At 39.9% G+C, this 18,652-nt stretch overlaps 1 protein-coding gene and 1 pseudogene across 1 annotated transcript; one reads left to right on the forward strand and one right to left on the reverse strand.

Annotated features, from left to right (window-relative positions):
• LOC139950986 (alkaline phosphatase-like) overlaps positions 1-18,652 on the reverse strand; it is a 176,820-nt pseudogene that overhangs the window by 25,060 nt on the left and 133,108 nt on the right.
• LOC139950436 (uncharacterized) lies at positions 14,144-14,959 on the forward strand. Its single transcript, XM_071949118.1, has one exon. The coding sequence runs from the start codon at positions 14,144-14,146 to the stop codon at positions 14,957-14,959; it is 816 nt and encodes a 271-aa protein (XP_071805219.1).

Below are 18,652 nucleotides of genomic sequence, written 5' to 3' on the forward strand. Positions count from 1 at the left end.
TTAAACGGTGAAGATCTCCTGCAGTAGTTGTTTCAGTGTGTAGGTTCGAGGCGTAATAATTATTGTTACCTTTGACAAAGCTACACTAGGGAACTTATCCCATTCGAGGTCTGTTTCTTCCCCGTGATCTCCTTTCAGTTGCCTCTTGAGAATCCTCGCAGCCGTCACGGTTGTTATACCCATCCCATCTCCGACGAACGTTCTTAGCTTTATTCGTGCTGAGTGTTTGCTCTCTGGTAATAGCTTTCTGCAAACTGTCGTAAGCCAGGTCCAACCTTGGAAATAAATTATCGGTTCTTGAACTTTAATTTCATATTTCAAATGGCCATTATCTATATCGGTACTTGTACTATATCATCAACTTCACATCTGTATTTTTTAATACCAATTAATCTACTGTGAAGTTTTACAAAAAATGGGACTCCTTCAAAGTATTGTGCCGAGGTTAACTCTGCATTTTACTAAAGTGGTAAACCATGTCGGTCAATTTTATACTTATTTTATACTTATACGGTTTTTCAGCATAATTGTATGAGGAGTTGTAATAAGATTTGTTTAAACAAAAATCACCTCGAAAAACTAATATTTACGAAAGCCCTCTAGAAAAAAAAACGATGTTTAAATCTGTGATAACGGCTTGATTCGTCATAATGGATTCACCAACGCCTCCCCTCCCATCCCTACCCCACCCCTCCCCGCGTAAATAGCGGATGGCGTATCAGCGTTACAAATCCTTAACGATTGAATGTGCATATAATCTAATTACATACACGTTGTGATGATTCCGTAATGATGGACTGTAAATTGTGATAACCGAATCAAAATATCTTGGCGTTTTTTTAGCACTATTCGAAATAGTTGTTCCTCAATGATACACGTTCTTAATAAATTGTAGGCCTCTCATTGACATGCATGGAGTATTTATTAAATTACTGGGCCCTCGACTTCTTCAATGCTGTTTATCTATTCAACAATCTTCTCCTGCATTTACAGATATTTTTTTGTTCATAGCAATAAGTAAAACAATGGAACAAGGGAGCGGTACGATGTCTTAAGTTTGTCTAAAATCAACAGTATCTTAGGCCCCGTTCCCACTGGACCCCGCGTTAATTTGGCCGTAAACAAAAGACTAAGCCGAAGGCAGGCCGGGTCTTTCATCTACGACCACGACCCCGCCGGTTTGAAACGAATGTTCAAGACTATGACTTAGCACAGTTTATTTTTACTAATAGCAAAGCCATTTTCGGTTTACATGAATAGGCCCAAAACAATTGGAATGGACTTGTAAGTTCAAACTTGTGTTAAATAAATCCTGATCAAAATTTGTATAAATCTCTCATAATAGGGTTTAATGCGTAACGCAGTAAACCGATTTAACACCAGGAAATATGCATAATTATAGTCAGGTTGCACAGTCGGGGCTATAAGCGATTGGGATTGTCAGGGCGCATTCAGACGTGGTTCCATTGTTCTTTTCAACCAACCAAAGCAATGCATTTGGGGAAAGGGTGCTTGTCTTTCTGGGAACCGTCATTGAATATTCTGCCACCGAGGAGTTAAGATAGATTGTATAGTTTCGCAAAATTCGGTACCTTCTTGGCAACTCGCTGGAAGTGGGAACCGCATTGAAGAAATCCAAGTGATACCTGATGAGGAGGGCGAAGATGGGCGGCTACAGAGAGTGGTGAAGCCGATGGCTTACTAGCCGGGCAAATCGGGTGAGTCGCTACATTTTCAGACCTAATGCTGGGGCAAGTACAGCCCCAACAGTAACGCTAGTAGGTAACACGAGTACCGTGAATACGGAAAGGTTTCAAACATCTAGTATGTATAAAGGGCCAATAATTGCGAACATCCCACAGATTAATAGTCAGGATATTTCATGGCCTTTACACGTAACTCGGGGTATAACGGACCAACATTCTCAAAGCATGAGTACAGGTACACAAGGACAAGAAAGGGCGGACAATCATAATTTTTCTGGCAGCTTGCCGTTTAATATGAAAGTTAGTCAGAGCTTGTGTCAGTCAGGCCAATCAGGAATAAGTAAGCCTAGTAGTTTAGTGTACAACTTGGCAAACTCTAGTCAATATTCAAGGTATTCCATACATAACAGGGATGGGGCATTGAGTAGGTTAGGAGGGACATCATCTTCAATAGAACTGGGTGGTGCCCAACTTTCAAATGCAGGGTGCAAAATAAGTACAGTAGGGAGCAGTTGCATGTGGGGGTCCATTGATTGCACAGCGGGCTCTTGAAGCATACCGATGGCGGATAACATGCAGCATATGAATTAACCATCAACTCCCTTTAATCCATTGATATCGGTTTGTAGCGAATTGGGCGAGGGCCTACCGCTAACCTTAAAATTTTTAAGATTATTCATAGCGAGTTTGTGGATTTTGCTGTGATCTTACAAAGAAGAGTGACCCTATAGTAGTACAAATAGCCTACCGCTAACCTTAAAATTTTTAAGATTATTCATAGCGAGTTTGTGGATTTCGCTGTGATCTTATAAAGCAGAGTGACCCTATATTAGTACAAATAGCGGTCAAGACACAATAATTCTTGCTGGCTGTAAACGAGGGGGGGTTTATAATATGGAAAGATAATAAACACAGGCGTCCAATTACTTCTATACATTACATGGACCTCTGCATTTTGACTTATGTAGCAGTGTATTTGCGAACTCATCTCCATAGAACACATAGAATTATTGAAATAGTGTCAGATCGTACGCACAGAGAGCAGCAGCTCGTCCAATAAGGGGGGATGGCGCACTTTTAGAATGAAGCAGCAATTAACACCAGTTAGATCATGGGCATAATTGACGATGAATTATGAGCATTGCACGTCACAGCACCATGTGTTAATCAAGCTCTAGAACAAAGTGTACATAAAGAATAGAAGGGCAATACCAAGTTTCATTATGACCTTTCGGAATGATTGATCATTATTAGGCACTAAATGGCCAGCTTCCGTAAATCAAGGGGTAGCCTATTGCATAATATTAAAATTAAAGACCTTTGCATCTTCTTCCATTTGTACATACGTATCTGGTATTTCATATGTTTAATGAATAGGGTGGTATAGATGGCCTTAGCTTTCGATCCAAACCGGACCTAGTTCAGAGGCATAAAACAAGTACAAACAAATACATATCCATTCATAGAAAAAGAGAGGGGAAATGGATTAAAGGAAGAAAGAAGCGGGAAAGAAAGAAGCGGGAAAATAACAGCCAATCAAAGTTTCTATTTCAGAAACAATTGGTGGCTATGAACCAATACGAGTAGAGTGGCGAGGACAAAGGAGGTTTCATTTGAAAGGATGGATTACTGGACCATAAAAGTGGTAAATGCATCGTTCGTTAACAATGCAGGGAAACATGAAAGGGTAGAATTAGAGAACAAGTTGCATCATGATGCAATTAACAATGGTCAATTAATAGAGAAAAGCAAGATCAAAAGTACGACGGTATTAAAAATAGGTATGAGAGACCTGTGCAAAAAAAGGGGGTTACTTACATGAGATAGTTATAGTAACAAATATATAGGAACAACTTTAAAAAATTAATTTATACTTGAGTTACAGAATATAAACAACATTATAGTTCTCAAGCAGAAGTGAAGTGGGGGTAACGGGAATTTATTTAACACCAGTGTTTATGTTTAGTCCAAAGGACTTGACTGTCTTGAGTTGGTGAATCCAGTGTGATTCTCTATGCTTGCAGTTATATTTCATATGTTCATAAATTGCACAAATGGGAGGATCCCAAGGGTAGTTTCATTGTTTCTAAGATGAAAGAGGATTGTAGACGCTTGGACCCTCGGCAAGATTCAAGATGTTCCATTACATTTCCAGTGCTGAGCAGTCTGGTTAGTTTTTACCGCCAGTCTGCAAAATATTGAATTATTCGGTTGGGTCCTGAGGCGAATTAGAATAAATCTGCTTTATACTTGTTAAGTATAAAGAGTTACACGGTTCAATGGTTTGGCGGGAACATTGAATAGGACTGGGTGCGGTACCCAGGGTAAGGCTTATCTGGCTATGCTATCAATATACACATTAAAGCTTTGTTAATTTAGTCTTTTTTTTAGTCGTTATATAGTTTAAGTATCATCGGTAACAGTAGCAGCTACCATAGCTTAGCAGGGAGGTCAGTACTAGCTTGAACCTGAAAGCGTTGATTTGCATAGATCAGGTGTACGTTTCCAATATCGGTTGGTTTTTCGTATCTGGCGGTCAACACAGCACTGATGTTCCATGGCAATGACACGTTGTGTCGTAAAAATGTCGGTACAAAATGTAACGAACAATGGAGGCGGGCTAAACCGTAAAGCTTACGTATTTGAACAACAAAGGCGCATGATTAAAAATTATCAGTTGATCCGGTTATTCAAGTTACAGGGTGTAATTATTGTCAGTGAAGACGAAAATTCGGTCGTTACAAAAAGTAACAAACATTATAATGTGGGACTAAACGTACAGAGTATGTACATGAGATGAGAAGACGCATGATTAAAAATGATCGAGTGATCCGGTTATTCAAGTTACAGGGTGTAATTATTGGCAGTGAAGATAACAATTCGTAAAGTGGTTACAAAAAGTAACCCATTATAATGTTGGATTAAAATGTAACAGAGCATACACATGAAATGACAAGATGCATGATTAAAAATAGGTTCAATTACAGGGTGTAATTTTTACAGTGAAGACAAAAATGTTCGATGCAAACGTAGAAGAGTGTGAAGATGAAAAGAGAAGATGAATGATTAAAAACGAATCAGTTGCTCCGGTTGCAGCATAGCTTGCAGACATCTTCATCCGGTTGCAGCATAGCTTGCAGACATACCATATTTGACTTATATGACCTTTATTAAAGTAGCATAGTTAATGTTTAAAGTATAATCAGCATATGAAGCTCTGCTGTTAAAAGCAGCATTCTTGGTTGCCCTTTTCGGTTATTCTGAGGGTGAGTGAGTTTACAACTCTCGATGGCAAATTCCTGGGCGTTGCGTATTGGTGATATTTCCTTTAATCAGGAAGGGAATTTGCAAGTAGTTCTAAGATATTCAAAAACGGATCAAGTGGGTAAAGTTCAATCATTTCTATTGACAGGAATGCCAATACTTCACCGTTTGTACATTGAGGGGGGACCCTATGTCAGCCAGACAAGTTAATCACATCTTAAAGTAGGGATTAAGGCCTTCAGGTAAACCCCACACCCTTTTCATTTCATAGTTGCAGGATATGTTTGGGGTTCGGGAGGAACAAATCAAAAGTATGGGGAGATGGAAGTCTGGAGCACTTGAATCCTACATTAGGCCAGACTTAATGTTTTCAATTGTCTAAAAGGGGGTAGCTTGTAGCAAGGTCATAAATAAGCAGTGTAGACAACCGCTTCTTTAATTAGCATATTGCCGTTTAAGATAAATAATCATTTACAAGATTGGTGAATGTTGAGTTGGTTGTTAACAAATTGTGTACAACATTTTCAACTACATACAAGACTTTGACAAGATAAAATATTGGTCAGAACAGATTACCCAGGCTGTTTTTCTTTGAATTTGTTTTTATACAGATGTTTATCGGGGACAGTATCATTCGCCACAGCAGCGGCACAGTGGTGGTACAGTGAAATGGAAAGGCGTGTCTGGGGGACGGCTGGGACTAGGCTCAGGAGATACGGCAAAAGGCGAGGTCCCGACGGCAATAGTGTTACATCTAAGGACCAAAGATATCTTGAAGGAAAATTCGGGACAGATAACACATAGGGTAAAAGGGAGCCTAAAGATGTTCATCAATCCGATGCAAGAACGTGGGTACCGGGACAGTATCATTCGCCACAGCAGCGGCACGGTGGAGGTACAGTGACATGGAAAGGCGTGTCTGGGGCACGCCTGGACGGCTGGGACTAGGCTCAGGAGACTCCTGGCAAAAGGCGAGGTCCCGACGACAATAGTGTTACATATAAGGACCAAAGATATCGTGAAGGAAAATTCGGGACAGATATGACATAGGGTAACAGGGAGCCTAAAGATGTTCATCAATCCGAAGCAAGAACGTGGATACCGGGACAGTATAATTTGCCACAGCAGCGACACAGTGGTGGTACAAGTGACATGGAAAGACGTGTCTGGGGCACGCCTGGACGGCTGGTACTAGGCTCAGGAGATACCTGGCAAAAGGCGAGGTCCCGACGACAATAGTGTTATATCTAAGGACCAAAGATATCTTGAAGGAAAGTTCGGGACAGAGTAGACATAGGGTAAAGAGAGCCTAAAGGTAATTAGGAACATCCTACCCAACACACGGTTAATTTGGTCAGACATTTTGTTAAGGGTGAAGTATCAAGGTAAAGTTAAAGGAGGGAAGAAAAACGCTGCACTTGGGATTTAAATATGTATGCAAAGAAGATACTTCGGGAGATGCAAAACGCACCTGTTATAAAACACCCCCATCTCATTAACCCTTCCCGGAAGGTGCGTACTGGCAAGACATGATTCATTTGGTTCCATCAAAATTTATCAGACGGGTTGACACTCGGAGAAAGTTTTGTAAAAAAAAAAAAAAAAAAAAAAAAAGGGGGGGGGGTGTTTGGGCAAATTTTTATATCAAAATTTGCTTTGGCGGTAAGTTTAGGTTGTTCCTATAAACAAGAAGCTAATAGGCATTGTAGCCTGTGAGGAAGTGGTAAATTCATTTATGTGAATTGATATGGATAAATATGGTGGTAATAAAATGATGTGATTGTATATAAAGAAGTAGATTAATTTGGTACCTTCTTGGCAACTCGCTGGAAGTGGGAACCTCATTGACCCGGAGTTTTCTCCAGTCAATGAGTGCATTTATAATTATAATAATTGTAATTAGTCTGGTACCTTCTTTGGCAAATTGCCGAGAAGTGGGAACCTTTGCGGATTGGAAATTTACCGTTCGCAAAGTGAGGGATTGGGACCCTTTGCGAATTGGTCGCAAAGTGTATTATAATGGGAACTGGTATACTTCTTTATGAGTGTGGATATCACTGGATGGAATTAAATAAAGGGAAATCCCTTATATTATTATGAATGGGCGTTTTACCACCGAATTCAGAGTACGGAATAAATTAACTCTTGGCAGAGTTCACTACAACAACAAATCCTTGTGTCTGTGTATATTTATCAGGTGGTAATAGGGTTTAATGCGTAACGCAGTAAACCGATTTAACACCAGGAAATATGCATAATTATAGTCAGGTTGCACAGTCGGGGCTATAAGCGATTGGGATTGTCAGGGCGCATTCAGACGTGGTTCCATTGTTCTTTTCAACCAACCAAAGCAATGCATTTGGGGAAAGGGTGCTTGTCTTTCTGGGAACCGTCATTGAATATTCTGCCACCGAGGAGTTAAGATAGATTGTATAGTTTCGCAAAATTCCCTCCCTCCCTCCCTGGAGTTAATGGAAGGGTCAGGGTATTACGGAATACGTGGTACAGATTGATATGACTGATAATCTTACAACTTACACTTAAAGCGGTAAGTTTAGGTTGTTCCTATAAACAAGAAGCTAATAGGCATTGTAGCCTGTGAGGAAGTGGTAAATTCATTTATGTGAATTGATATGGATAAATATGGTGGTAATAAAATGATGTGATTGTATATAAAAGGTAGATTAATTTGGTACCTTCTTGGCAACTCGCTGGAAGTGGGAACCTCATTGACCCGGAGTTTTCTCCAGTCAATGAGTGCATTTATAATTATAATAATTGTAATTAGTCTGGTACCTTCTTTGGCAAATTGCCGAGAAGTGGGAACCTTTGCGGATTGGAAATTTACCGTTCGCAAAGTGAGGAATTGGGACCCTTTGCGAATTGGTCGCAAAGTGTATTATAATGGGAACTGGTATACTTCTTTATGAGTGTGGATATCACTGGATGGAATTAAATAAAGGGAAATCCCTTATATTATTATGAATGGGCGTTTTACCACCGAATTCAGAGTACGGAATAAATTAACTCTTGGCAGAGTTCACTACAACAACAAATCCTTGTGTCTGTGTATATTTATCAGGTGGTAATATGCATTTGCAACTTGTCTGTACTCTGAATGTAGCTGGGGGCAAATGCGTGTAAACACCTTTTGTAATATTGTCAAAGACCAGTGTTTACTCTTGCCGTATCTCAACTATGCATACAAAAACAAACCTGTGAAAATTGGAGCTCAATTGGTCGTCGAAGTTGCGAGATAATAAGGAAAGAAAAACACCCTTGTCACACGAAGTTGTGTGCTTTCAGATGCTTGATTTCGAGACCCTCAAAATCTAATTCTGAGGTCTCGAAACCAAATTCGTGGAAAATTACTTCAGAGAAAGTCGTTTCTCACAGTCTTTCATACTGCCAACAGCTCCCCATTACTCGTTACCAAGTAAGGTTTTATGCTAATTTGAGTAATTAACCAATAGTGTACACTGCCTTTAAGCACATTTTGACGATTTTGAGATTTTCAATATATGAACGAGTCCTTTATGTCAAAGAAGTTGCCCAAGATGGGGACAGAATCTCCGGGGACAGATTTCCATGAAACACCGGCCCAAGGCGGAATCCTGAATTACGCATTTTTTAAAACAATCAAAATGACTTCAATCTCATCCAAAAGTTCATTTGATTGTTTTTGATTTTTGTGGTTTGTATCGATTGTATTTGCTCCATTGAATATTCTTGTTTCCCAAAAGCATTTGTGCGTTTCGGTGGTAGTAGACTCTGGGAAAACAAAGAATACATTTGAAAATCAGTTTAAAAATACTGTTTAAGGGCAAAGGCAGGACACATTAACAGGTAACTTTCAACCACTTGTGAGTCTTTCCACTTGGTGTATCTCAACATATTCTTAAATTAACAAACCCGTGAACATTAATTTGAGCTCAATTGGTCGTCGAAATTGCGAGAGAATAATGGGAAAATCACCCCCGTCGCACAAGTTGTGTGCTTTCAGATGCCTTCAGTCTGAGACCTTAACAACTCGAGAAAATACTTCTTTCTCAAAAACTGGGTTTCTTCAGAGAGAGCCGTTTCTAACAATGTTTTATACTATAAACATCTCTCCATTGCTCATTACCAAGTAAGTCTTTATGCTAGAAATCCTGTTGAGTAATTACCAATGGTGTCCAGTGCCTTTAATGTTGCTCTGTTGGTGGCGCACTCTACTATAAGTACATTGTCATTGCATTTTGATTTCGGAAAAAAAAAAACACTGAGTTAGTGTTAGTAAACATATACTTCAAAAGAGCGGCAGCACGAAAGAGATCCATCTGAACAGTATATATATTGCGTACACAGTTCTTTCTTTGATAATAAACTTGCACTTTAACTCACAATCATCAGGGAAATACATCAATTGAGCGGAAATAGAAGGAAAACGGCCAGGAACTTCAGGAAGCAATCACACAGTGCAACCCAGTAGGGCGGATATACATGTAAAAACACCATACCATTAAAGCATGTACAAATTGAGCTCCATTGGTATCATACAGCCTCATTCAAACCAGTGATAGAGTAAGTCACTGCTTTCAATCAGTGACTTTAACACATACACAATGTAGTGTAGAGTTTTACACCATTGGTATCCATTCAACATACAGTCTCATTCAAACCAATGGTAGAGTAAGTCACTGTCATAAATCAGTGACTTTAACACGGTATTGATCCACAATTGCAGCGTACAGCCTCGTCCAAGCCAATGGAAAAGTAAGTCACTGCAATCAATCACTGACTTTAACACGTATCTTTGATTGGCTGCTCATCGATTGTCAATCAAACCCGAAGTAGACTGATGAGCACTTCAATGAAAATACAGCAGTATTTAAACGCGCTGCACCAGCAGCAGTGTTCATAACAACTTTGCATCAGAAGAGAGGAACTGAGAAGGTTTGGACTACAAGAACACATCATCAAGGTAAGTGTTCCTCATTCTATGCCGGACTCAAGCTTTGGCTTCTAGATGCAAGTAGTGGGTTTAAGGTTAGCCTATTGCAATGTGGTTGCAGTTTTTGCTCCAAAAGGGACACCACTCGATACAGCTGATATTCTCATGCAGTGGTTGGGTCTCTTCTCTTCTAAAGCTCTGCCATCTTAGTGAACTGTGGTGGTACTATGATTGTACACAAACATGTGCACCCAGTTGAATCTCCTTTGCCTGAAGTTTTGTTTTCTCGCACTACTTGCAGATGGTTTTGGACAAAGCATTAACACACTGATATCAGTGCAATGCATTGTTTAAAAGTTTGAATAAGTTCGTTTCCACTGGATTGATTAACCGCGCTTGACTTTCTGCTCGTTTAAAACATATTGTTTAAAGATAATTATGGTCAAAAAGGTATGGCATTGCATTGTTTGACGTGACCATTGCATTATTTTATATATAGTAATTAGGTAAACTATTTCAGATTGAACATTATACAAGATATGTACCTAGAATAAGATGTCGATGGTCTTTTGGGAACCCGAGGGGGCAACAACTGAGGCAAGACGAGTGTATCGCCTGCTCCAAAGGTTTTAAGATAATCATTACACTTTATCCTTTAACCGTGGCGGGCCACGGTTAAAGGGACAGTTGTTCTGTTTAACCAGGGCAATTGAGTACTTTTTTTGAAGGCATTACATTGCCATGTTGCGAGATTAAAACAAAACTGGCAAAATTCGACCCAATTTAAACGTAATAATGGCAAACATATAAACTAAAATGATGGTACGCCTCAGCAAGACACACCGTAAAAAACAAGTGTTTGGGTTCTTTAACAAATTTCGTCAAAGGGTTAAGGTTAAACACGTAACACTGTATAGGGCCCATGAGTTGTGTTGTAAAACATTGGGTTGTAAAACATTGTCTACATCAAACTTAAACATTGGTGTGACCAGCAATCGTTGATGTGCTGAACACCTTTTAAACGCTTCTTAAACACATTCTTAACATAAAGTAAACGGCTGATGCGTCAAACTAAACGCACCATAGTAAAAACGAAACGCTTGACGAGTTTAGTTTGACGCATCAGCCGTTTATAAATGGGCAGAAACCATTGCTTTCAACACAACTCATTGGCCCCATACACTGTTACGTGTTAACCCTATACACCCTTTGACGCGTTCGACAACTGTTACAGAACCTAAAAACTTGTTTGTGTTTACAGTGCAGTTGTTGTGCGTTTTACAAATGTCTTCACCCTTAAGGAAATGTGATTGTTTGTCTTTGTACCAGTTTTCTTTTGTTAGGAACAGTTATGTGATTGAGTCGGTCAGCTAATTAATCGCCTGCAGTTTGTTAGAAGCACCGTTATTGCCATGATGTATAGCTTTTTAAGCAAAACAATCTCTGTTCATACCTCCAGCAAATGCGAATGCGAATTTTTACAAATTTTGACGTCACAAAATCGCAACGTTTAATTCGCATCAAGTGAAATGTGTTCAATCCCTGCAAAAACAGGGATGTGGCTTAAACATTCGTATCCCATTCGCGTTCGCAGAAAGTACGAACAGGGCTACAATTGATTGCCGATAATTGATTGCATGCATAGCTGCGCTGAAATCATCACTTTTGAAAACGAGGTCATCTCAAAACTAAAGTCTTGTCAACGAATTCTTCAAAAGTATTATCTCGACAACAGTGTCCCAGTTTTGGGGGGTCGAACAAGTCATCGGCCTGGTGCTAATTGGCTCACACTATGACAGATAAGGGTTACGGCAAGCAACGTCGAGCTGCGTATTGCAATTTTGAGTTTGCCGCCAATCAACGTGTTTTGCCGTCAATTGTCGGTGACGAACCCGCTAGCGACCGAAGACGGTCGAAATTATCAGTCGTGTCCGTTAAGATTTCGTTGGAGAACGCAAACCTTCATTTCCTTGACGCAGACGGCCGCAATTATCAGTCGCATGACATTTCCATGCCTTGCGATTCCGCCTATTGACCTAATTCACCTGACGTCATCATCAAAATAATCTTGGAGGCGCCATTTTTGTGGTCAATGTCAACGTGTGTTGTTTAGAGAAGTGCGCTATTTGGGCGACTCTGCGTTTACACGTAAATCTATTGACCACCAACATGGTGAGCGTGGTATCAGTCGCCGCGTGTGACGCGCGTGCAAGGGGTCAATTGTCGTTTTGAGGTAGTCACAATTTCGTTGGTAGTCGTTGTCTGATGATTGGATGACCAGAATTGTGTGAAGAGTGGGAACGCCAAACTCGACTGTTTACAACCCACACAGACGTTTGATGTCGGCAAACGAGTCACGTCATCGTCGCCACAACCCACCTTCATCAGCCGCCGTTCCTTGCCGCCACCCAATCCGCTGCCAGCCGTGTGACCCTTTTCTTGTTGTCGCTGAAGGTCGTTCCCTCCCCGTCAGCTTATTATGATTTTTCCATTATTGGGCTTTTTGCCTTTACTTTGCCGCCAACGTCTTGGGATTTTCACGGTCGCCACTTTTCGTTTGGCTTTTGCCCCGCTACTATGTAAGCCAGCCTTATTAAAGGTTGGCTTACATAGTAGCGACGGACGCGACTAATTTTTTTCAGCCGTCTGCGGTCTCTAGCGGATTCGTCAGCGACAATTGACGACAACACACGATGAATGGCGGCAAACTCGCAATTGCGATTCGCAGCTAAACGTAGCATGCCCCGTAATCGTCATAGTGTGAGCCAGCCTTAACAAAGGAGCAAATATAAAAACAATTGTGGTTTGTTTTGAATTAAGTTAGCTTTACTCTCGGTTCTACCCTTACTCTGTACTCTCAGTAAAATGTTTTCTAGTTCTATTTTGTGCGAAACATTTGAAGAAAAAAAACTATTTTAAACATTGCTGGCTAAAAGGTAAATCGTGAACATTATGGATTGATAACTCAGTTGGAGAGCGCCGAAACAATATGGGTCCAAGGTTCACATTCCACTTTTGACAAAAAGACTTTGCTCAAGTCAAAAACACTATAATTAAGAATGAGATTCGGAATATATTTAGTAGAAACTACGTCAAGTCGATCAACTCAATAAGTGACCACGTGCAGCTTTGAGTTGATCCGTGCTGAACGAGACGCCATTCTTGAACTTTGCCAAGTCACCAGTCTAATCACCAAACGTCTTGAAAGGGTACGTTGATGTAGTCATGAGAGTATGTGCAAAATCGGCTGGAAACTCAAGTTTGCTGTTTTAGCTACAGCCGCACATTTTTGTTCAAGTCAATATGTTGTCTGGATGGTTCCAAGTGACACCACATGATCGCCGGCAACGTATTGTGTATCATCATGTGTGGGTCGAAACTGTGATGTCTCAAATTAACCTTTCAATAGTAACAAATTTGTTTATAAAGCCAACCTCCATGTTTTTTCAGGCATTCCTTCTAGTATAATAAATATTAATTAACCAGTTTCCAGGTCCCGAGATGGCCTGTGTCACAAACGGACCATTTCGCTGCTCGGCTCAAATTACAACAGACCTATTATCGTTTGCACACGTAGAGGGGCAATCCAACGAAAAATTAAAATAATAATAACATCGAAGTATCTTCCAACAAGGTACCCAATTGGCGCTGAGTATATACAAACTTTCAGAGTTATTGAAATGATAAATTCTGAGAACCAATTATTAAGCACCTTATAAGGGTTTACAAGGTGCTACGGCGCATCAGCAGCCACAGCCAGGAACACCGAGGCGAGCTTTTTTTTCATTTCGATAAGTGTACTGGGATATTTTACATGCGTTACACAACACATGTGACCAACGGCTTTACGTTCCATGCGAAAGGCGAGGTTATAAGTGTCATGACTCGGGATTCGAACCCACACTCTGCTGATCAGAAACACCAGAGTTTGACATCGGTGGTCAAAACCGATCGGCAACGACACTTCTGTTTATAATATCAATTATAAACAGTTTTAACACTCCAAAGGCGTTCTCATTTAATTGCTTTAAAAAAACATATTATTTTTTTTCATTTACCAATTTAGTTCAGCAAACTTACACTATTATTCAGTTGATCAACTAATGTGCAGTTTGATCTAATTTTGATACCTTACGGGCGAATACATAATAAAAGGAGAGGATCAACTGACAAATGATCAACCCTAACACCTACGAAAACACAATTGCTATAAATGTTGTTTTTCTTACAATTTTCACAGATGAAGATTACGTTAGCAGTGGCCATTGTTTTGGCTTTTATGCAAGTTCAGTTCCTGGTGGCTACAGCAGCAGTTTCACCTGATTCGGGAATGACGTGTAACTCTTGCTGCCAGGGCCCAGCCGGTATACCGGGGATCCCTGGATCTAATGGGAACCATGGTCAAGGACTTGTAGGCCCCAGAGGTGATGCTGGCTCTCCTGGTGAGGTAGGTCAACCCGGGGTTAAAGGAGACAAGGGGTCAGATGGACTGGTTGGTGAGCCAGGCGCTAAAGGGGAACATGGACTGAAGGGAGAGCAAGGAGTCGGTCAACCAGGGAAACAAGGACCTCAAGGTCTGCCTGGGATGAATGGTTTGAAGGGGGAGAGAGGTGAACCTGGACCAGCTGGACAGACTGGTGAAGCAGGTGAATGTAGTACGCGACGGTCCTCCTTCACTGCAGTGAGGAATACCAGCTTCTACCCTCCATCCGACTATGATCCTCTGCCCTTTGAAGAGTTATTGTTTTCAGAGGAAGGGACTGATTTCAACTTGAATAATGGCACGTTTACGTGTACTCTGCCTGGGGTATACGTATTGATGTTCTCAGTCAATAAACTATCAAGTGGGTCTAACCTATATGTCAACCTGAGGAAGAACGGCGGTAACACCATTGTTGCAGGGGGTGTATACAATGCAGGTAATCATCAAGTGAGCAGCAGTGCAGTGATTCCCCTGCACTACGGAGATCAAGTTCACTTAGCTGTAAACGGTCAAGTATATAGTAACTCTAACCATTACACGTCTTTCACTGGATTCCTGCTGTACGAAATCTAAATCTAACATACAAACACACGGTAACGTTTAAATGTTTTAGACAACGATTTAAATAAACTAATATGCAACTATATAGTTTTTACAAATATAATAATAATGAGTTAATCGTGGAAAATCGAACGTGTGTTTAGATGAATCGAATAAAATTACTTTATTATTAATTATTTTATTATTTGCAGGACAATAAGTATGGAAAAGACGTTTTATTTGAACACTTGATTTTGCAAACGTGTATTGTGACAAGAACTTTCAACGTGTTTTTGTCACATAAACAGTGCTATAAATATCAGTTCATCCCTTTTTTGAGTTTATTACATTTTCGGTAAAGTTTGAAATTTATGCAGCCTGTAATTCCGTCCGAGGGTGCAATGATGAGTCCTTGAAACCATGATGAGTCCATAAAATGCAAAATGAAACTCCGCAAGAAAAACTGACAGTTTATTAAACAGTAAATACAAAACTTCAGATTCCTTGATACAGACTCAGACTTATAATTCATTGTGGCCTCCGATTGTGCCGGCAATTTTATTTCAAACATTTTAAATTGGTTGAAAAAGCTGTACCCTGTTAAGGCAACAAAATACAAATAATTCACCTAACAACTGGTAACAGTTGTCTTCGGTTGATATGTTCGTTAATGTACAATAATTATGATATTAAACTAACGACAACTTGTGATCAAAAAGAACTTGCGTTGTAAAGTTACCAGAAAACATTTATTTTGTGTCGCTTTTTGAACACGTTTCGATATGGAGAAATATTTAATTTTTCGTCGTGGTTTGAGCGTTTCTTTGTTTTCACATGAGAAAGCACTTTTGTTTAATGCAGATGAAACATTGGGTATTCGTTTTGAATTACTTTCGTATAAAACGTTTGATAACATGTCAAAGAGGGGAAAATATATTACACTTACAGCGATTCGTTAAACCGTCACATCGGCATGAAACCAATACACCATCTTAGTGTGAATTTGGAAAATAAAAATTTCCTCACTTCGACCGTGACTTAATTATTCGGAATATTAGCTGATTACACAATGTCGTATTTTACCTTACACAGAAAGGTTTCGTTGACAGTAATATTGTGACCCACTCTGTGATTTTTGTTAGAACTATATTTGCATGGTATAGCCTGTTGGGGGTAAAAAATATTCTTATAAAATAGCACTATATGTAAGCTTTAATATGATGCATAATGTTAACATGTTTCCAAAAAGTAAACCAGACATTTTAATAAATAACCTGAGCACATGCAAATTTATTAAAAATGGGGTCGAGTTTAAAGGGTTAAAGTCACCTGAAAATATAATTTGTTTTTCTTCAAACATTAGAGTATATGTTAATGAACAATAACATAATTTGTTGAGTTATTGTTTGTAACGATTTACATGTTAAAAAAATAGATAAAGTTGTTTGGGGTGACTCCGCCTACCCCTTTTGTGACGTCAATCGAGGCAGACTTTGCCTCGATCGTACATTGATCGTACGTGCAATTACATGCAAGTTCTAGTTTTTACGTTTCGAAAAAAGGTTTATTTCTTGCAATGTCGACCACGTGTATTGCTGCTGGAGGCAGCAAAATAACTAAAAATGGGGTCAGTTTGCAAAGTGGTTCGGTCCGACGTCTTTTCCAGCGCTGTGCAGCAAACACTTTGAGCCGTCCTGCTTCAAATATCGCGCCTCGTTTGAAGTCACGAACAGCGCCCTCTCGGGTCGGGCCTACTTTTAAATTTGTTAATTATGGAAACTAAATTTATAGAACCTTAGTTCTATAAACGCTAGAATACAAAGCATTAGTATATTACTAGATACTTGTATTTCTACAAAGCACGTTTTTGTTAAATTTAACTATAATCCATTTAGTGTACTAGACGTTAAGATATATTGCATAGTTTTAGAAATAGTGGTGTCACTTGAATGTTTTAAATACATTGAAGGAATGAACATTAAAGCCGATATCAATTGATTGTTTTGGTTTTTGTGTTTTGCGTATTTAATTGATATTGAACTAAAATTATTGGTAAATACAATTTGCAAGCTGAACTAATTTTCCTAACACTGTTTTACTAATTTTTGTCAAAATCTACAACACCTCAGAAAATAAAATTTAAGGGAAACTTTTTACCGTTTTACCTTCAAACATTGCAAGTTAACCGTAAATCAGGGAACATTGATTTTGCGTCCTTCTACAAAAAGTACACAAACCCTAAAAACTTGTCAGTGGGAAGTGAACAGGGAATGGGTTTAAATAACGTAGGAATGGGTGGCCCAAGCATTTTGGCCGGGATTGTAGCCCCCGTTGTCGGAGGAACAAAACTCGGCTTATTTGACTGGCGACAGAACATGTTGTTTTCTTTTTGCTTCCGAAAAACTGCAAACAAACGAAATGACCTGGCCCCTGTTGCCTTCCCCCAGGCTGGTAGGAGCCGCGGTTAACGAAGAGCCGGAGTGCTATTGATTTTTCCTCGGAGATTCTGATATCAATACGGTTTGAAGCAGATTGAATCAAGAGAGGGTGCTTTCAGAATTAAAAAAACGACCGTGGTCACCGCTCACTGTAAGAAGAGGATCCAAAGGACCAAAATCCCCTGCCACTACAAGGGCCAAGCGCAAATCCCAGGACTAGACGCCCGGATGGGTTGCCAGGGTCCCACGGAAATCAGTGCTGCCGGAGATTCTTTCCCATGTTTTGGAATAACATGGGCTGAGTGAGGGTGATTTAACAGAGGGCGCTATCACAAGTAGTTTGTAACAAGTTTGCAGTATAAGGGGGCAGGGAATTTTGGGAGAACAAAATCTCCTGACACACCGAAGAGCTTTCAGAATTAAGAAACGACCATGGTCACCGCTCACTGTAAAAGGATGAAATTATCTCCAAGGGACAGAAATATCATGCCACTACAAGGGCCACGCGCAATTCTCCAGGACTAGGCGCCCGGATGGGTTGCCGGTGTCTCAGTGAAATCAGTGCTGCCGGAGATTCTTTCCCCTGTTTGAGACACTAACATGGGCTGAGTGAGGGTGATTTAACAGAGGGCGCTATCACAAGTAGTTTGTAACAATTTTGCCGTATAAGGGGGAGGGAATTTTGGGAGAACATAATCTCCTGACACACCTGCCTATAATGGGGAAAGAATCTCCGGGGACAAATTTCCATTAAAAACACGGGCCCAAGGCGGAATCCTGCCTTACGTGTTAAACAATCAAAATGACTTCAATCTCATCCAAAAGTTGTAAATAGTAAAATACATTTTGTTCGCAATGTGTTCATTTAATTTGTTTTGCTCCATTGAATACTCTTGTTTCCCAAAAGCAAATGTGCGGAAGTAGACTCTGAGAAAACAAAGGATACAATTGAAAATCAGTTTAAAATTACCCTTTAAGGGCAAAGGCGGGACACATTAGGAAACTTTCAAGCACTAGTGAGTCTTTCCACTTGGTGTATCTCAACATATTCTTAAATTAACAAACCCGTAAACATTAATTTGAGCTCAATTGGTCGTCGAAGTTGCGAGAGAATAATGGGAAGACACCCCTTGTCGCACAAGTTGTGTGCTTTCAGATGCCTTGAATTTGAGACCTCAATAATTCGAGAAAGTACTTCTTCTCAAAAACTAGTTTTCTTCAGAGAGAGCCGTTACTTACAATGTTTTATACTATTAACATCTCTCCATTGCTCATTACCAAGTAAGGT

Source organism: Asterias amurensis, chromosome 18 (genome assembly GCF_032118995.1).
Source record: "Asterias amurensis chromosome 18, ASM3211899v1".
Classification (NCBI taxonomy): Eukaryota; Metazoa; Echinodermata; class Asteroidea; order Forcipulatida; family Asteriidae; genus Asterias; species Asterias amurensis.

Excerpts from the sequence above, each read along its gene's own strand:
- LOC139950436 (XM_071949118.1), top strand. The coding sequence starts at position 14,144 with ATGAAGATTACGTTAGCAGTGGCCATTGTTTTGGCTTTTATGCAAGTT.